The sequence below is a fragment of the Bombina bombina genome, chromosome 1 (genome assembly GCF_027579735.1).
Source record: "Bombina bombina isolate aBomBom1 chromosome 1, aBomBom1.pri, whole genome shotgun sequence".
NCBI lineage: Eukaryota > Metazoa > Chordata > Amphibia > Anura > Bombinatoridae > Bombina > Bombina bombina.
Genome location: NC_069499.1, coordinates 1,080,437,755 through 1,080,459,372, shown reverse-complemented (window position 1 = coordinate 1,080,459,372; position 21,618 = coordinate 1,080,437,755). Strand labels below are relative to the sequence as shown.

Below are 21,618 nucleotides of genomic sequence, written 5' to 3'. Positions count from 1 at the left end.
TGTAATTTAGGTGATTGTTTCTACATAAAGTCTACTTTATGTAGTTTCACTTACTCATTTTCTAAAGTAAAGAATTCATACATTGTGGAAGCTGAATTTATACTAAATTTGTAATTTAAAGGGAAATAGTGACTCTCGTGTTAGCATTTACAATGTATGTATAAAAATAATTTAAAAAAACAAAACACTTTTTTTTGCATTTCATATGGGGGCATTTTGCCATTTTTAGAAACTTAGAGGGACAGTCTAGTCAAAATTAAACTTTCTTGATTAAGATATGGCATGCAACAACTTTCCAATATACCATCAGGTTTGCTTTGTACTGTTGGTATTCTTTGTTGAGGGCTTTTTGACAGTTTTTCACAGCTGGACAGTGCTAGTTCATGTGTGCTCAATCCCGTTGAGTTATCTATGAGTCAGCACTGATTGGCTAACATGTAAGTCTGTCAAAAGAACAGAGATAAGGGTCAGTCTATAGAGGCTTAGATACAAGGTAATCACAAAAGTAAAAAGTATAGTAATATAAACATGTTGGTTATGCAAAATTGGGGAATGGGATTATCTATCTTCTTAAACAATACAAATTCTTGAGTAGTATCCCTTTAAGCAAACAAAAAATATTTTGATAAAAGTGCTTATTTTGCTGAAGAGAGGTATGGTTTATATTGGTTGCTCACATAAAATGCACTGAAATTCAAACTGAATTGCATTTTTTTTTATTTCATATTGCCCCAAAAGTCATCCTCATGAGCTGGAAACTACAAGTCCCCCTCCCCCCACACACACATTTACAATTTTTTTTCATACAGGGAAATCATTGGGGATAAACCATTTTACATAAAAGTTATCATTACAGTAATATGATCATTTATCACCAGTTGCTAGATTTTGATTATGGGATATTTCTCCAAATGAGAACACACGTTTTGTGTCTTAGCAACTGATTTAATGCACTAAGATGTTCCATATTATTTTGATTGTTTTGCTTTCCTTGTTTAACTGTATTGATCTAGTGTTCTGACTCCTGAGGTGTGAGTAAGGTTGAATATTTCATTCCTTCTACATCTGTCTGTATAAGAAGAAGAATTGAAGGAGGTCCCTGATGAGTTTCTAATTATAATTATATTTGTCAGATAGAAAGGCAAGCTAGGATTTAATGCTGCAGTGAAAACTTCTGATAAGAAGTAAATATTCGTACTGGACAGAAAAATAGAAGCATTACAAATGAAAGAATCTGTTTATATTTTCATCTTTTCATAAAACTTAAATTTCAGTTAGAAACTTTCAAGATGGACCTTAAAGGGACACTGTACCCAAATTTTTTCTTTTGTGATTTAGATAGAGCATGCCATTTTAAGCAACTTTCTAAGTTACTCCTACTATCAAATTGTCTTCATTCTCTTGGTATCTTCATTTGAAAAGCAAGAATGTAAGTTTAGATGCCGGCCCATTTTTGGTGAACAACCTGGGTTGTCCTTGCTGATTGTACAGCACCAATAAACATGCGCTCTCCAGGGTTCTGAAATAACAATTGTCTGGCTCCTTAGCTTAGATGCCTTCTTTTTAAAATTAAGATAGCAAGAGAACGAAGAAAAATTGATAATAGGAGTAAATTAGAAAGTTGCTTAAAATTGCATGCTCTATATGAATCAAGAAAGAAAAAATTTGGGTTCAGTGTCCCTTTAAGTTCCTGTGTAATCAACTTTAGATTGAAGCTAACATAATAAAAGGAACAGTGGATGGAAAGAATATATAGCATGAGCAAAATGATACAGCTAAAGGGACAAATAAGTAAATGTCCCAGTCTACGTGGCTATTGAACCCAGGACTGCAGGCTTGAATTGTTGGATGTTACTGCTGGCATTAGTGTTGGTTCTATTTTTCTAACCTGTTCTATTTTATTTGTTTTAACCTTTGGCTCCACCTCTCTGCCAGCTGTGGTAGATCTGAAAAAAGCTACTGCTAAAAAATACTCAGCACTTCCTGTACTCCCTGCTTGTTTGTTGGACTTGCTCCTAGGGAATGCTTTGCTGTGTATTGCTATTTTTTTCCTTTGACCATTTTTGTCTGAACCTGACTCCTCTTTTTGCATGATGATTCTGTACCTCGTTGCCAGACTGTGTATCGCATTCCTGCCTATCTCGACTACACTCTTGGCTTATTCGTTTGTGCCTCATTGCCTTCCTGTTGCTAACCTTGCCTGTTCTACTACGTCTTTGCTTTGCTCTAACACACAATCTCCACTACAAACTATAAAAAAGCTTAGAAAACCCTCCAACTGAAGCGACTAGCGGCCAGTAATTTGCGTAGGGTGTACCTTGCTGCAGTACCTCATATGCTGCTGCATATCTCTGGAACATTTTAGTTTCTAAAACAGAACACTATTACCCACAAAATCCAAATGAAATTCTTTGAAAAATATCACTTTCAATTATCTAAAATGTCAATCCTACCTCATAGGCCCAGAAACAGGAAAACAGGCTGCTTCTCTGAAGACATGCTTAGCTCTTGATATATCCTCAATCTATAAATATAAAAACAAAAACTAAAGTGCTTTATACAAAGGTATATCAAAACCAGTAAAAAAAAATACTAAATGTACTCACAAAGCAACTTTGAGGTGCAAAATCTGGTAGTCTGGAAAAATTTTCAGCAATTTAGCTGGCTAATCCAACAATATACAGGGAGTGCAGAATTATTAGGCAAGTTGTATTTTTGAGGATTAATTTTATTATTGAACAACAACCATGTTCTCAATGAACCCAAAAAAACTCATTAATATCAAAGCTGAATATTTTTGGAAGTAGTTTTTAGTTTGTTTTTAGTTTTAGCTATTTTAGGGGGATATCTGTGTGTGCAGGTGACTATTACTGTGCATAATTATTAGGCAACTTAACAAAAAACAAATATATACCCATTTCAATTATTTATTTTTACCAGTGAAACCAATATAACATCTCAACATTCACAAATATACATTTCTGACATTCAAAAACAAAACAAAAACAAATCAGTGACCAATATAGCCACCTTTCTTTGCAAGGACACTCAAAAGCCTGCCATCCATGGATTCTGTCAGTGTTTTGATCTGTTCACCATCAACATTGCGTGCAGCAGCAACCACAGCCTCCCAGACACTGTTCAGAGAGGTGTACTGTTTTCCCTCCTTGTAAATCTCACATTTGATGATGGACCACAGGTTCTCAATGGGGTTCAGATCAGGTGAACAAGGAGGCCATGTCATTAGATTTTCTTCTTTTATACCCTTTCTTGCCAGCCACGCTGTGGAGTACTTGGACGCGTGTGATGGAGCATTGTCCTGCATGAAAATCATGTTTTTCTTGAAGGATGCAGACTTCTTCCTGTACCACTGCTTGAAGAAGATGTCTTCCAGAAACTGGCAGTAGGACTGGGAGTTGAGCTTGACTCCATCCTCAACCCGAAAAGGCCCCACAAGCTCATCTTTGATGATACCAGCCCAAACCAGTACTCCACCTCCACCTTGCTGGCGTCTGAGTCGGACTGGAGCTCTCTGCCCTTTACCAATCCAGCCACGGGCCCATCCATCTGGCCCATCAACACTCACTCTCATTTCATCAGTCCATAAAACCTTAGAAAAATCAGTCTTGAGATATTTCTTGGCCCAGTCTTGACGTTTCAGCTTGTGTGTCTTGTTCAGTGGTGGTCGTCTTTCAGCCTTTCATACCTTGGCCATGTCTCTGAGTATTGCACACCTTGTGCTTTTGGGCACTCCAGTGATGTTGCAGCTCTGAAATATGGCCAAACTGGTGGCAAGTGGCATCTTGGCAGCTGCACGCTTGACTTTTCTCAGTTCATGGGCAGTTATTTTGCGCCTTGGCTTTTCCACGCGCTTCTTGCGACCCTGTTGACTATTTTGAATGAAACGCTTGATTGTTCAATGATCACGCTTCAGAAGCTTTGCAATTTTAAGAGTGCTGCATCCCTCTGCAAGATATCTCACTATTTTTGACTTTTCTGAGCCTGTCAAGTCCTTCTTTTGACCCATTTTGCCAAAGGAAAGGAATTTGCTTAATAATTATGCACACCTGATATAGGATGTTGATGTCATTAGACCACGCCCCTTCTCATTACAGAGATGCACATCACCTAATATGCTTAATTGGTAGTAGGTTTTCGAGCCTATACAGCTTGGAGTAAGACAACATGCATAAAGAGGATGATGTGGTCAAAATACTCATTTGCCTAATAATTCTGCACTCCCTGTATGAAGGAACTTCCTGATAGATACTAATACAACACTTTACATGTGTGTACAAATTGTATATAAGAGAGACTGGTTGCTGCTATATCATACTGTAAACAATATATAAATACATTTTATAGATTATTTAGATTTTTTACAGCATGCATAATCATTTTTAATATTTTGTAGGTAATATTTAAAAAACACACTTTAAGAATTGTAATTCTTCATGAACAAAAATCTGACACCGTGTTAAATCTAAAGCGAAAAACATGAATCACGTTATGCATATTTTACATTCCAATGTACGTCACAAAGAAAAAAAAAATACTTGTATTATTAAATATATATTTATATATATATGATAATGTTAATGTAAAATAGATCTATGTTAATGTAAAATCTGACACCGTGTTAAATCTAAAGCGAAAAACATGAATCACGTTATGCATATTTTACATTCAAATGTACGTCACAGAGAAAAAAAAATACTTTTATTATTAATATATATTTAATATATATATGATAATGTTAATGTGAAATAGATCTATATCTATATATCTATTGGAATAGCTATATAGGTATATACATATAAATATAATTATATATATTAAACAATAAAAATAACATATTCCTGTAAGAGAATCACATTGGAATGTAAAATATGTACAGTATATATACAGTAAAACACATGAATACATATGTACACACATATACATATAAATAAAGTCTATGGGGATTGTTGACGATAAATCATTTCATAAACGTTTATAAAACCCTAAAGCTTTAAATTGCATTCGTTGAAAATCACAATATTAAAGGTTATAATTTTCCTCAATTTATACAATTAACACACCTTTTTCAAGCAATATAACAATTATATATATATATATACAGTCCTTTTTTTATATAATAAAAGGTGCCGGTACTCATTGAGTATTGATTGATAAATTCTGCTCAGCAACTTTGAGAAAGACAAAGGGACAACATTATTTACATTTGGCTAGATTACAAGTTTTTAATGCTGAAAAATTGCCATTCCAGCGTAATGGCCAGGAACGCATATTACGAGTCATGTCAGTATAGCTATACTGCAAGCATTTTAGCCTGTAACACAAGGTCCATTCCGCACTCAAAAAAATGACGTTTTTGTGTGGGATTTTCATAGCGCCGGTATTACAGGTTGTGTGTACAGGCTAAAAAGCTTGCATTATGATCTATACCGACACAATCCGCCATCTGAGAGCAGTAGTTATGGATTTTACAAAACAAAAATGTTTCACAAAACTCATAGCTAAAATGTTACAAAGTACACTAACACCCATAAACGACCTATTGACCCCTAAACCGCCACCATCCAGCATCACAAACACTATATTAAACTTATTAACCCCTAATCTGCCACCCACCCACATTGCAACTATTAAATAAATTTATTAACCCCTAATCTGCCACCCACCCACATTGCCAACACTATTTAAATTTAATAACCCCTAATTTGCAGCTCCCTGACATCGACGCCGCTATAATAAAGTTATTAACCCCTAAACCTCTGCCCTCCCACATCGCTACCACTATAATACAGTTATTAACCCCTAAACCTCCAGCCTCCCACATTGTCGCCACTAAATAAACCTATTAACCCCTAAACCTCTGGCCTCCCACATCGCTGCCACTTAATAAACCTATTAACCCCTAATCCCACATTGCAAAACACTAAATTAATCTATTAACCTCTAAACCTAACACCCCCCTAACTTTAAATTAAAATTAAAATATAACTATATTTAAATAAATAAAAATAAACCTAACATTAAACTATAAATGAACCTAACATAACTATTCTAATAAAATAAAAAATACTACCAATTAAAAAAATCTAAATTACAAATTTAAAAAAACATAACATTACGAAAAAAATAAAAAAATCTAAAATTACAAAAAATAATTAACACTAAATTTACACTTAGCTTTAAAAAAATTATAAATACAATTATCAAAAATAAAAACAATTACAACTAATCTTATAGCCCTATAAAAATAAAAAGCCCCCCCAATAAAAACACCCCCTAGCCTACAATAAACTACCAATAGCCCTTTAAAAGGGCCTTTTGTAGGGTGTTGCCCCTAAGTTAAACAGCTCTTTTAGCTGTAAAAAAATACAAAGTCCCCTCAACAGTAAAACCCACCACACAACCGACCCCCAAAATAAAAAACCTAACCCTACAAAAAAACCTAAGCTACCCATTGCCCCTAAAGGGGCATTTGTATGGGCATTGCCCTTAAAAGGGCATTATGCGCTTTTTCACTGGCCTTAAAAGGGCATTCAGCTCTTTTAACAAAAGCCAAAAGCCCTAAGCTAAAAAAAAAAAACACCCAAAAAATGAAACAAAACACTAACCCCAGAATATCTACTCACGGTTCCTGAAGTCCGGACATCCATCTTCATCCAGGCGGCGAGAAGTTTTCATCCAGGCGGCGACACCTTCATCCATCTCGGAGACATTTTCTATCTTCATCCCGGCGGCGCGGAGCGGAGCCATCCTGGAAGCCAATCCCATCCTGCGGTGAGCGTCCTCTTCATACGATCACCGCCGTACACCAAAGTTGAATGCAAGGTAGCCGTTTCAAAATGGCGTACCATAGTAATAACTGATTTGAACAGCCAATAGGATTTCAGTAGCTCTCATCCTATTGGCTGATTTGAATTTGAAGAATCAAATCAACCAATAGGAATGCAAGGTACGTCATTTTGAAACGGCTACCTTGCATTCAACTTCAGTGTACGGCAGTGACCGTATAAAGAGGAGGCTCCGCACAGGATGGGATCGGCTTACAGGATGGCACTGCTCTGCGCCGCCGGGATGAAGATAGAAGACGTCACCGAGATGTTTTGATAATATAGAAAGTGGATGTGCGCCAATATTCTATTTTGTACATATATATATAGTGATTAAGAGGAAAGAAAGTATTTCCTGAGGCGAATTTAAAATCTAACACCTAGATTTAGAGTTCTGCGTTAGCCTTAAAAAGCAGCGTTAAGGGGTCCTAACGCTGCTTTTAACGCCCGCTGGTATTACAAGTTTGACAGGTACAGGTATACCGCTCACTTTTCTTCCGCAACGCGAGGCTACCGCAAATCCCCTTACGTCAATTGCGTATCCTATCTTTTTAATGGGATTTGCCTAACGCCGATATTACGAGTCTTGGAAGAAGTGAGCGGTACAGCCTTTACCTCCAAGACTCCAACTGCATAAAAAAGTCAGTAGTTAAGAGTTTTATGGGCTAACGCCGGAACATAAAGCTCTTAACTAAAGTGCTACAAAGTACACTAACACCCATAAACTACCTATTAACCCCTAAACCGAGGCCCCCCCACATCGCAAACACTATAATAAAATTATTTAACCCCTAATTTGCCGACCGGACACCGCCGCCACCTACATTATAGCTATGAACCCCTAATCTGCTGTCCCTAACATCGCCGACACATACATTATATTTATTAACCACTAATCTGCCCCCCCCCCAACGTCTCCGCCACCTACCTACACTTATTAACCCCTAATCTGCCGACCGGACATCACCGCCACTATATTAAATGTATTAACCCCTAAACCGCCACAATCCCATCTCGCAAACACTATAATACATTTTATTAAACCCTTATCTGCCCCCCCCAACGTCGCCGCAACCTACATACAATTATTAACCCCTAATCTGCCTCTCCCAACGTCGCCGCTACTATAATAAAGTTATTAACCCCTAAACCTAAGTCTAACTTTAACCCTAACACCCCTGTAAATTAAATATAATTTAAAGAAATCTAAATACATTTACTATAATTAAATAAATTAATCCTATTTAAAATAAATACTTACCTATAAAATAAACCATAAGATAGCTACAACATAACTATTAGTTACATTCTAGCTATTTTAGGATTTATATTTATTTTACAGGCAACTTTGTATTTATTTTAACTAGCTACAATAGCTATTAAATAGTTAATAACTATTTAATAGCTAACTAGTTAAAATAATTACACAATTACCTGTAAAATAAATCCTAACCTAAGTTACAAATACACCTAACACTACACTATCAATAAATTAATTAATTAAATTAACTACAATGATCTAAACTAAAATACAATTAAATAAACTATATTACAAAAAAAACAAACACTAAATTACAAAAAATAAAAAAATATTACAAGAATTTTAATCTAATTACACATAATCTAAGCCCCATAATAAAATAAAAAAGCCCCCCAAAATAATAAAATTCCCTACCCTATATTAAATTACAAAAGTAATCAGCTCTTTTACCAGCCCTTAAAAGAGCATTTTGCGGGGCATTGCCCCAAAGTAATCAGCTCTTTTACCTGTAAAATAAAATACAAGATCCCCCCCAACATTACAACCCACCACCCACACACCCCTACTCTAAAACACACCCGATCCCCCCTTAAAAAAAACAAACACTACCCCCTTGAAGATCATCCTACCTTGAGCCGTGTTCACCCAGCCGGGCACCGATGGGCCACAAGAGGACATCCGGAGCAGCAGAAGTCTTCATCTGATCGGAGCAGAAGAGGTCCTCCATCCAGCAGAAGTTTTCATCCAAGCGGCATCTTCTATCTTCATCCATCCGGCGCGGAGCGGGTCCATCTTCAAGACATCCGACGAGGAGCATCCTCTTCTTCCCGACGAATAACGAAGAATGAAGGTTCCTTTAAATGACGTCATCCAAGAAGGCGTCCCTCGAATTCCTATTGGCTGATAGGATTCTATCAGCCAATCGGAATTAAGGTAGGAAAAATCCGATTGGCTGATGTAATTGAAGATGGACCCGCTCCGCGCCGGATGGATGAAGATAGAAGATGCCGCTTGGATGAAAACTTCTGCTGGATGGAGGACCTCTTCTGCCCCGATCGGATGAAGACTTCTGCTGCTCCGGATGTCCTCTTGTAGCCCATTGGTGCCCGGGTGGGTGAACACGGCTCAAGGTAGGGTGATCTTCAAGGGGGTAGTGTTAGGTTTTTTTAAGAGGGGATCGGGTGGGTTTTAGAGTAGAGGTGTGTGGGTGGTGGGTTGTAATGTTGGGGGGGTCTTGTATTTTATTTTACAGGTAAAAGAGCTGATTACTTTGGGGCAATGCCCCGCAAAAAGCCCTTTTAAGGGCTGGTAAAAGAGCTGATTACTTTTGTAATTTAGTATAGGGTAGGGAATTTTATTATTTTGGGGGGCTTTTTATTTTATTATTTTTTGTAATTTAGTGTGTTTTTTTTGTAATATAGTTTAGTTTATTTAATTGTATTTTAGTTTAGATCATTGTAGTTAATTATTTAATTAATTTATTGATAATGTAGTGTTAGGTGTATTTGTAACTTAGTTTAGGATTTATTTTACAGGTAATTTTGTAATTATTTTAACTAGGTAGCTATTAAATAGTTATTAACTATTTAATAGCTATTGTACCTAGTTAAAATAAATACAAAGTTGCCTGTAAAATAAATATAAATCCTAAAATAGCTACAATGTAACTAATAGTTATATTGTAGCTATCTTATGGTTTATTTTATAGGTAAGTATTTATTTTTAAATAGGAATAATTTATTTAATTATAGTAAATATATTTAGATTTCTTTAAATTATATTTAACTTAGGGGGGTGTTAAGGTTAGGGTTAGACTTAGGTTTAGGGGTTAATAACTTTATTATAGTAGCAGCGACGTTGGGGGGGGGCAGATTAGGGGTTAATAAAAAAATGTATAGTGTTTGCGAGGCGGGATTGCAGCGGTTTAGGGGTTAATAAATTTATTATTGTGTTGCAGCGATGTCCGGTCGGCAGATTAGGGGTTAAAAAGTGTAGGTAGGTGGCGGCAACGTTGGGGGCGGAAGATTAGGGGTTAATAAACATAATATAGGTGTCGGCGATGTTGGGGGCAGCAGATTAGGGGTTCATAGGGATAATGTAGGTGGCAGCGGTGTCTGGAGCGGCAGATTAGGGGTTAATAGTATAATGCATGTGTCAGAGATAGCGGGGCGGCAGATTAGGGGTTAATAAGTATAATATTAGGGGTGTTTAGACTAGGGGTTCATGTTAGGGTGTTAGGTGTAGACTTAGAAAGTGTTTCCCCATAGGAAACAATGGGGCTGCGTTAGGAGCTGAATGCTGCTTTTTTGCAGGTGTCAGGTTTTTTTTTCAGCCAGCTCAGCCCCATTGTATACTATGAGGAAATCGTGCACGAGCACGTTTTTGCAGCATACCGCTTCCGTAAGCAACGCTGGTACTAAGGGTTGAAGTGGAGCTAAATTTGGCTCAAAGCTCACTTTTTTGAGGCTAACACAGCCATTCAGAAAACTCGTAATACCAGCGTTGGCTTAAGGGTGCGCTGGAAAAAAAAAAGGAGCGTTAGCCCCGCAAGTTTTTACAGACAAAACTCTAAATCTAGGCGTAAGTATTTTATTATAATTCACTTAGGATAAAAGAAACCCATGTGGGTCCAGTGCACACAAAAAAGCATAGTTGTACTAGGCTGACATGTTTCGGAAAACTGCCGTAATCGTAGCTGATACAGTACACTTGTGCAACTTATTTAAAAGCATACCGTCATTTTCATTGGTAGTTAGAAAAATAAATACCTGTGTTAGGTGGGAGTGTTTCTTTCTAACCCTTTTTCTGCCCATACTACCTGTGAACCTACGCTGCATATATACAGTATATATATATATATATATATATATATATATATATATATATAAATATATATTTGTTCTATAAATTCTAAAACCTATTTGTAGGATAACCAGAGGTGTGGGACAGCTATGGGGGCGATGTTTGCCCCCTCCTATGCCAACCTGTTTATGGGTTGGTGGGAGCTGTCCCACATCTATGGAAATGGAAATGCCTATATAGAGAATATTGCATTTTATATTTAGATGATCTGTTTTTCATTTGGCAGGGATCTAATATACATCTGGAGAACTTTGTAGATAACCTGAATGAAAATACAGTGGGTTTGCAGTTCACTTTTGAAAAGCAAGACAGATCTATTAATTATTTAGATCTCACACTTACAGCTAAGGAGAATGGTCAGATAAGCATATATACGTTATATGTACAGAAAACCCATCATGAAAAATACACTCCTTAATGCAAAGAGCTACCATCCCAAGTACGTTCTTTTGCTGTTGCAAAGGGGCAAGTCATTAGAGTTAAAAGGAACTGCATGGATGAGGCAATGTTAACAGAGTAAAGATATGAGAAAAAGGTTACAGCAGAGAGGATACCTGAAGCATGTGTTAGACAGGGCCCGATCATAAGTGGATAGACTGGATAGATGTTAACTTTTGAAAAATTCAAAACAGGGTAGACAACACCTGGACAGTAAAACACATAATTAAGTCACTTTTGTCACTAATTACAGTGACGGATATAGTGATATATGTAGAATTGTAAACAAACATTTCAATCTTTTGACAGCGAATGACAAACTAGTAGATTGCATTGAGAAAGGTTTACGCTGTTCGTATAGAAAAAACAAAACCATAGGGAACCCCATCTGAATTACCTACTCTAACACCAAGGGTACAAGGCTCTTGGCTCAGACATAGGGGGATATACAAGTGTGGAAAATCGAGGTTGCAGACCCTGTGAGTTCTGCATAATTTCTGATAACTTAGGAAGTCACAGGAGAAGAATTTAAAATTACTTTCTGCCTCAAGTGTACATCCTCCTATGTCATATATTTACTAACATGCATTGAATGTCATTTGCAATGCTTAGGACTCTAATGACGTAAATACAAGAATAAGAAATCATCTGTCTACAATCAAGATAGGTGAGGCCACTACTCCCTTCGTCAAACATTTCAAAAATATGCATAACAAGAGCAACACAACGTTGAGATGGCAAGCCATATAATGGGTTAAGACTCCCTCTAGAGCAGCGGTCGCCAACCAGTGGTCCGTGGACTACTGGTGGTCCAGGAGAAGATGTTGGTGGTCCCTGACACCATCAAGCAGGAATTAATCTTCTCTGATAGTGTCACCCTCATCGCACCGCAACTCCCTACAGTGCCTGGCTGGACTTCAGAGAAAACCGGAGGAGGAGTTAAATTACAATCTCCCTACACACGTTGCATAGTACTGCGCAACTTGCGTAGCTAGATTGCATATTTAACTCCTCCTGCCTGGCGCGCTGTTCAGAGAGGTTGATATAGTCTTGGCTGGAAATAGTGGAATTTTAGTATATAAAAAAAGAAAATTAAAAAAAAAAATTCTCTCATATTATATTTATTTTCTTCCCTTTACCTGTCTCTTTGTAGTAGTTTTCCTAATTCCTTCAGATGGACTTACATCACTGTTTGTCTTCCTCCCCTCCATTTTCTTTTTTTTTTTATTAAATATTATTTATTTTTTGTTCGAATAATTTTCCAGCACACAAATCCATTCCACCTGAATTCCATTAATTACCATCCAGCAGATCAGCCATATTCCACCAGTATTATAGTAATTGTCAGTAACATCAGTTGTGGTTAGCTCACATCCATATTGAGAGCTTTCTGATATAAACTTAATTTATGACTCCAATGTCTGTCCATTATTAGTTTTGAAGAATTCCTAGCTGGGGAGGTAACTTGGGAGTCTTGTGGTCCTTTTAAACATAATTATTTTTTTCCCCCACTTTCTGCCTCTGTTTCCAGCTCAAAAGTTGGCACTCACCCTTCATCTATCATTCGGAAGTATTCTCTCAGTTCTGTCATTCAGTTAGTTAATTCCAAAAAATTATTCTTAAAAATGTGTAAATATATACATAATGTAAACTTAGCTATGGTTATACTAGTTATGTACAGTATGTGTGTGTATAATATATACTGTATGTATATATATATATATATATATATATATATATATATATATATATATATATATATATCTCAAAATAACAAGAGTATTGCATTGAGCAATGATATTTTTTGTTTGACTAACTATACATTTATAAGATGACAAGCTTTCGGAAGAGTGTCTTCCTTTTTCAAGTCTGAAGCAATACTGAATACTTGAAAAAGGAAGACACTCTTCCGAAAGCTTGTTATCTTATAAATGTATAGTTAGTCCAATAAAAAAAGTATCATTGCTCAATGCAATACTCTTGTTATTTTGATATCTAAATCTCTGGACTAACACGCCTACTCCAATCAACGTATATATATATATATATATGTTAGTTGTCCACGGGATTCAAAATTGTGAGTTTAGTGGTCCCTGAGGTCCGAAAGGTTGGTGACCCCTGCTCTAGAGGGAGAGACAGAGATAAAATATTAGGCAAACTTGAAATGTTTTGGGTTGTTAAACTCCAGACAAGGGTACTGATGGGACTCAACTGAGAGTATGATTTAATAAACTACTGGAAATGACCTTTGTAGAAATGGATTGGTTTTTGGATCATGCTCTGACTTGAGCTTTCAACTATGCACTTAACATGGACACACATTTTATCACCATATCTATACATACATGTGTGGTAACCACTGAGTTGAGTTAATTAGATAATCAATGCTAGTTTTGCATTGGTTTGAAACCGGATTATACTATATACATAGGCTTTGCACAGGACGCACTAATATATTAATGTATTATTGACATTATTGTATATGTATATATGTGTGTGCATTTGGAGATATATAAAGAGTATAGAGAAATGTTTTAGATACTTCTGTATATCTTAATATAGCCTTGACTTTTAGATGATGTCCTTTATTGCTTTGTATGTTTATGACTATGTTATGTTGTGACTTTGTATCAATGATAGACACATTGAGCAATATGTGTCACTTTGTGCTAAGGATTTTGCATAGACACCTGGTATAAAGACTTAATATCTATTTATGATAAGGAATACACAACAAGTCACTATAATGGAAAAGCAACCATATCGTAATAACGCTGAGACACTGAGTGAAGGACCCACATTATACGGGAGGGTGTCAGTTTACACACTAAAATACCAAGGTCCTCCATTATTAAAAATCATTGAATATGATTATTGATTAGGTCTTTCATATGAATAAAAACCTCTCCTATTGTGTATGTATATCCCTTAGTAAGGGATTGTATGATAAACACAATGGGGCTCGCCAGAAACAGAAGTTATGAAGCAGCGGTCTAAAGACCGCTGCTTCATAACCTGTCTGCCTGCTTTGAGGCCATGGAAAGAAATCAACCCGATCAAATATGATTGGGTTGATTGACACCCCCTGCTAGCGGCCGAGTTCACAAGAACTGCTTGTGCAATAAATTTATCGATGTGCAGCGGACATGATACGCTACATTGTATCATATCCGCTCACACTTTCATAAATATACCCCAATATGTCTATATAAAATTAGGAGTTATCTTACAAATGGGTTAAGTTTTAGAATTTATAGAAAAAAATAAAATTATATATATATATATATATATATGCAGAGTAGGTTCACAGGTTGTATGTGCAGAATAAGGGTTAAATAGAAACACTTCCACCTAACATAGGTATTGGTTTTTCAAACTACCAATGAAAATGAAGGTTTGCTTTTAAATAAGTTGCACAAGTGTACTGTATCAGCTATAATTACGTTAGTTGGCCAAACAGGTCAGCCTAGTACAACTGTGATTTTATTGTGTGCAATGGAACCACATTGGTTTCTTTTATCCTAAGTGGATTATAATAAAAATGCTTGAATTTTAACTTTGCCTCAGGAAATACTTTCTTTCCTCTTGATCACTTTATCCGGACCAGGATTCTGAGACAAAGGGAGCTCACAATTCCTCACTCTGTAAAGGAGAAGATCCATTCTGGAGCTGAAAGACAGTTATTGGCTGGAATAGATCATTTGATCAGACACACCCCCACAGGATTGGGACGCCGCTACAAGCAGCAAGTTTGGATGCAGGAGTCCACAGCACAGGAGCTATCGAGCAGGCACACAGAGTGCGGTGAGTGGGCACAGCCATAGGATGTTTTGGGCACAGACTGTTTTAGAGTTTCCACTCCCGCTGGTGCTACTGTACGATAGATACATGCACAGCAGCGAGGTATGGCCTTTAAGGGCTTGGAGGGATCCACTCTCTTCCCATTAACCATAACCACACCACAAAAAAGAGAAAAACAAAACCATAGACTCCACAATTCTTAACTCTATGACCTCAAATAACCACACAGACACTTTAGTTATGGCGAAAATGGAAAGGTCACTATTTATTTACAGAATTTTTGCTGGAGAGCAAAATTAGCCATTGCACTTTAACTTAACTCAAAATTGCACCATCATTTGCATATCACAAGAACTTGGGGTCCCACGCATTGGGGGGACACCACACGTCCCATGCCTGGCGGGACAAGAGGGGGGAAGAAGGAGACCCATGGCATAGCCCGGCCGTTAGATAGACCACCGGATCACCACTCTAGGCTAGTGTATGCCACGGGACCCTCCCACCCCCTCCTGCCCCGCCCGCGTGCAGGATCCCAATTTCATCGCATTATCGTAACCACAGGTTGCTATCTAACAGTTGCTTGATATCTTAATTTCGAGTTGGCATAGACCACATGAGTCACCTGCCACCTTCCATATTGCATCTGTGTTCGCACCCTTAATGAGGAGCAAGGGCGGCCTTACTGCGACTCAACCACTTTGTCAATATCGTGCCCCTATCCGTGCGCTGTCGCTCTTCATTCCAGTGACCTTTCTGAATTTTGGACTGTTTTCTTTACTGCTTCTAGGGAGGGAGGGTGGGAAACAAAAGAAAATGTTACAATGCCGTTCCTCTGTTTGAGTCTCACCCTACAAACCCCCCTGCCAGCTCCTCCTTCTCTTTCTCCTGCTGGCCAATGCCTGCCTCATCCGCTCTCTTAGCAGGGCGTGCCTACTCCCTAGCAGCCCCTGCATTATTCCCAGCTCGGGAAACCCCAACCCTTATCTTTCTTTAAGGGCTTGGAGGGATCCACTCTCTTCCCATTAACCATAACCACAGTACCACACCACAAAAAAGAGAAAAACAAAACCACAGACTCCCCAATTCTTAACTCTATGACCTGAAATAACCACACAGACACTTTAGTTATGGCAAAAATAGAAAGGTCACTATTTATTTACAGAATTTTTGCTGGAGAGCAAAATTCGCCATTGCATTTTAACTTAACTCAAAATTGTACCATCATTTGCATATCACCAGAACTTGGGGTCCCACGCATTGGGGGGACACCACATGTCCCACCCCTGGCAGGACAAGAGGGTGGAAGAAGGAGACCCACGGCATAGCCCGCCCATTAGATAGACCACCGGATCACCACTCTAGGCTAGTGTATGCCGCAGAGCCCTCCCACCCCTTCCTGCCCCGCCCGCATGCAGGATCCCAATTTCACAGCCAACAAAAGAGCCTTCTCTTTCTGCCATTTTCCCGCTCAGCCCTTAGTGACCTTTCTTTAACTTTCTATTTTCTGTATCACCCTCGTAATGTCCTCCAACATCTGATCATTTCCTTCGTCCGTGAGGTGTACCCCATCCCTATGGAAGATCTCTTTCCGTTTTGCCGCTAGCAACGGACGCTCCATCACTATCCCCCCTGCTTCCCTTACTGCCCTTGCTGCTACTTGGTTTAGCTTTCTCCTGGATCTATATCCGGCCCTACTGGTGTGCGAGTTTCTCCAGTGTACCCTTGAAATTGTTGGACCACACTAGCTTTACCGAAGGCCAGGCTATGCTTAACCACTTACATACTCCCGTTATTTTGTCTTCCAACTCTTTAAATGGGCAGCTTCCTATGTCGTTTCCCCCAAGGTGTATTATTAACATGTCGGGGCAACCCCACCTCCATCTTGCTATTTGTATTGATGGCACTAGCTCGTCCCAACGCATTCCTCTCTTTCCTAACCACCTAATGCTGGCCTGCTGATGTGAGAGGCCTAGCTGACCGCCTAGCCCTGATTCTGCCGCTCTTGCTTGCGCCCAATGCACGTAGGAATGCCCTACTATCCACACTCTTAGGGCTCTGTCTGCAATATAATTTTTTTTTAAATGTTATCACCTTAAAATCGTAACCATGTTCGTCACCCTTTATGACCTTCCCGTTAGACATCTTATTGCTTTTGCCCCCCTTTCATTCTAATGTATGATTTGAACGCTGCAGAATTCCACCTGCCCAGCTTTTTTTCTGCTCCTCTGAACACCCTTTGCCTACTGCTGATGTTGCTGCTCCTATTCTGAATGAATGGGGGGGGTGAAATACTCCTTCTGCCATCCCAATTCTTGCACCACCATGCTTAGTACCCTTTTAAATTGATATATCGATACTGCCGTACCGTCCCCATGTCTAATGAATGCCCTACCTTCCCCTTTTCTTACCGCCACGTACTTCTTTGCGCAAACCACCGGACAGCCTACACCCTTTGTCTCCCGCATATTAACCCATACCCCTTTTCCTGTTTTATCTGTCTTCGATTTTTTAATTAATATCATTACTGGCCCATCCATGATGCAGACGTCCCCTTCCTCCAGCCCCTATTTTTCTATCTTCTTGTTTTTTGGCAGCAGTTCTCCTATTCTCATGGTGCCATGAAAAGCGAATGCGAACGCCACCCTAAATATTATTGTTTCCTCCTTGCTAGAGCATACCTCCTGTAGCGCCTGCATCATTATTTTTAGCTTATCTTCCGTTATCGGCTCCCTTCTGTCCGCCCTTATTTCCTACCCCATTCCCCATGCCCTCGCTATCTTTCTTACCACGAACCTCTTGGACCACTCTGTTTCCCCGTATAGCTGCGCAAAGTATGATGTCCCTGCTAGTATTGCACCCAGCTGCCCCTTTTTTATCCCTCTCCTTCTACACTGCATTAGCCATTCCAAGAAAACCGCTTCCTCCCCTAGCGTGCTGCCTGACTGAAAAGTCTGCCATTGCCCCCAGTGTTTTTTATATGCGAGCCATGTTCTTGGGGCCAGAGATTTCTCCACCAATTCCTTGATCCCGTCTATTCGCTTCCAATCTGCCAAATAGAAATGGGGAAGTCCTCACCTTCTACCCTCACATCGGGAGCCAAACGCCGAAATTTTTCCCACTGAAACCGTGACAGTGCGTCTGCTACCACATTTTTGTACCCCGGTATGTGTTTTGCTCTAAAACATATGTTCATCTTTAGACATTTAAAACCAAATATCTTAAGTATTTTACCACAGGCCTTGATGAAGCAGATATGTTATTAATTATGTCTACCACCCCTTTATTGTCTGACCAACATATTATGCTAGCATTTCGCCCCACAATTCGATGGCCACTATTATGGGGAATAGTTCGAGCAATACCAGGTTCTTTACCCATCCTCTCTCTTTCCATGCTTGCGGCCATTCACCCGCGCACCATCTACCCTGCCAGTATGCCCCGAAACCTGCGCCTCCTGCTGCATCTGTGTATAGCTCTAGCTCCTCCCCCGATACCTCCTGTACCCATATCCTGATTCTGTTGAAATCTCTTAGGAACTCGTCCCATATCTTTAGATCCTCCCTCATTTCCCCTGATACCCTGATTAAATGCCCTGGCTTCTTTGCCCCCTTTGTGCCCAGCTCTAGTCGTCTTTTGAAGATTCTGCCGATGGGTATTACTTTGCACACAAAATTTAGTGTGCCTAAGAGCTTTTGCATTTCCTTGAGCATTACCTTCCTTTTCTTTGCTACTTCCTTTACTGCGTGCCTGGCTTTCTCAACTTTATCCTCTTGGAGCTTGCACTGCCCCTTTACTGAGTCTATGATTTACCCTAGGAATGCCATTCTTGTCACTGGGCCCTCCGTTTTGTCTGATGCTACCGGTACCCCTAGCTCCCCGAACATCTCTCTTAGCTCTTTCATCATCCTTTCGCACATACCTGCCCTAGCTGCGCTGACTACCATAAAGTCGTCTAAGTAGTGCACCAGGGCCTGCCTCCCTGTTCTTTTTATCATTAACCAATGCAGAAATGAGCTAAATTTTTCAAATATGGAGCATGATATTGAACACCCCATTGGCAAGCACTTGTCTACGTAGTACATACCCTGACATTTGCATCCCATTAGTTTAAAGCTTTCTGTGTTCAGCGGTAAAAGCCTAAATGCCACTTCTATATCTATTTTTCCCATTTCTGCCCTTTCTCCTGTTTCTTTGACCATTTTTACCGTGCTATCAAACGATTGGTATTGCATCGCCGCATCCCACTTGTCGATTGCGTCATTGACTGACTTCCCTTTGGGATAAGACAGATGATGTATCATTCTGAATTTTCCCTTTTCTTTTTTGGGGACCACCCCTAGCGGGGATACTATTATGTCTGCAAATGGCTTTTCTTTAAATGGGCCTGCCATCCTCCCCAACGGCACTTCCTTTTCTAACTTCTCCCTCAACACCTCTGGTAATCCGTATGCTGATTTAAAATTCCTAGGTTTGCTTGCTCCCTCTACTTCCCTTTTCACTGGTACCACGAACCCCTTATTTAAACCCTCTATCAACAATGTCCTGTCTTCCTGATGCACGTATCCGTTTAGCTCCTGCATAATCCTATCTACCCTCAACGGGGTTGAGGCCCGGGCCCACTGGTTGCCCCTACCCATGCTTCCTTGGCCACAAAAGGAACCCCTCCATCCTCCATTGTTACCATTGTTCCTTCTTCAATCAACTCCCGCTTGGCCCCCACTACAGTACCTGCATGCATGTCTATTTTTACAGTCATTTCCCTTGTCACACCTTTTCTCGTTGAATGCACAGCACTCTTTAAATTCATTTTTAAACACTTTCCCCATGTTCCCGTTATGCCACTGATTGTCCGCTACCTTCATAACCCTTGTGTATAGATCTAATATTTTTACTCCAAACTCTTTGCACCCTCTATCCCCCAGCTGCAGGTTGCCCCTCCTAAATTCTGCATCATAGTCTTTCCATGCAAAACCGCCGTATGACGTGTAGCATTCCGCTATCAAGTGTATGTACCTCAACATACCCTTCACCTTTTCGGGATGCCCTCCTCGTGATTTCAAAAACGTCCACGAACTTCCCTTTCTGCGCCCTTGCCACTATTTTTCCTTCAAATGCGTGCTCAGAGGTAGTAGCATTGTCCCCGTGACTTCCTAGTCTGTGTTAAGCTCTCCAGTTTCCTCTACGACAATGTCTTTCTCCATCTCCCTATCCCGCCCTTTTCCCTGTTTAGCATAAATCTTCCTAACTATTTTTAATATTTCATCGCACCCCCAGCTTTCTTTAAATCATCCTCTGAATCATACTCTGATGAACTCTCTGACAAGCTATTAGTATGACATAATATTTGCTTACCTAGACCCTTCTGCAAGCTGTCCTTCTTTGCCAGTCTCTCCATGCTTTTTTTCGCCTCCGGTCCTTCCTTCTGCTGGGGCCCCGCCCATACCGGCCTCTGTCCTGTTTCTGCTTGCTCCTCGCCCTTGTCCTCCATCCTCTGACTCCTCTCCTTCTTGCCCTGCATACCCTTGCTCTGTGGAGAACAAACATTATTAGAAACATTTTTGACCACGCTTTGTGGGGTGCTACCTTGGGAAGCTATGCCCTGACGGTTACCGACCCCTCCCCCCCTGGTGTCCACGCCGGGCTTTTCCCCTTTTTGCCCCTCAGCTTTCATTATCATATATGAGTTTCCCTCCATATCCCTTATTATGCTAGGTCTCCCCCTGCTTCCTGTCTGTTTCTTTTCACTGGCCTGACCAGCTCCTGCCATTCCCCCTGCCCAAACATTGCTTGCTCCCCTTCCCTGCGCGGCCTAAATCCCCTATCTTCATACCTCTCTGCATACTCTGACCTCTGCCTCCCATACTCTCTGTCTTCCCACCCGTAACCAATGAACGCGCTCGGCCTGCCAGGACCGCAGCGCCATGCCTTTTCACCCACCCCTGGTTTCTGTCTTCCCTGTGTTCGCGCCATCCGCCCCCATCTCCCCCTCACTTACCGTATCCAGACCTGGCCTTATGGTCGATATCTGTGGGGAACTCAATGCCACACTGACCATTCCTTCTGCTGCCGCTTCCATTGCTGCTTTCTTCACCGGCTTCCCTTTCTCCAATTTCTTCAGCTTCCTTTGTGCTTGCAGGGCCCTGGTTCTCCATACCGACTCCCAATCATCTAGAAACCTCTTTGGAATTCTTCTGTCCCTGGTCGCCATCTTCAAATTTCCAACGATCCAATGCACGTCCTGTTGAAACAAAAGAAAATGTTACAATGCCGTTCCTCTGTTTGAGCCTCACCCTACAAACCCCCCTGCCAGCTCCTCCTCTTTCTCCTGCTGGCCAATGCCTGCCTCATCCGCCCTCTTAGCAGGGCGTGCCTACTCCCTAGCAGCCCCTGCATTATTCCCAGCTCGGGAAA

The 21,618-nt window shown here is 39.9% G+C and overlaps 1 protein-coding gene across 1 annotated transcript; it reads right to left on the bottom strand.

Annotated features, from left to right (window-relative positions):
- Nucleotides 1–2,454: 2,454 nt before the first annotated feature.
- On the bottom strand, nt 2,455–21,472 carry LOC128663036 (SH3 domain-binding glutamic acid-rich protein-like). The gene is made up of 3 exons (XM_053717173.1): nt 21,203–21,472; nt 20,560–20,734; nt 2,455–2,524 (listed from the first exon to the last, which is right to left on the bottom strand). The coding sequence occupies exons 1-3, from the start codon at nt 21,357–21,359 to the stop codon at nt 2,455–2,457; spliced, it is 402 nt and encodes a 133-aa protein (XP_053573148.1). The 5' UTR covers nt 21,360–21,472.
- Between the last annotated feature and the right edge of the window lie 146 nt (nt 21,473–21,618).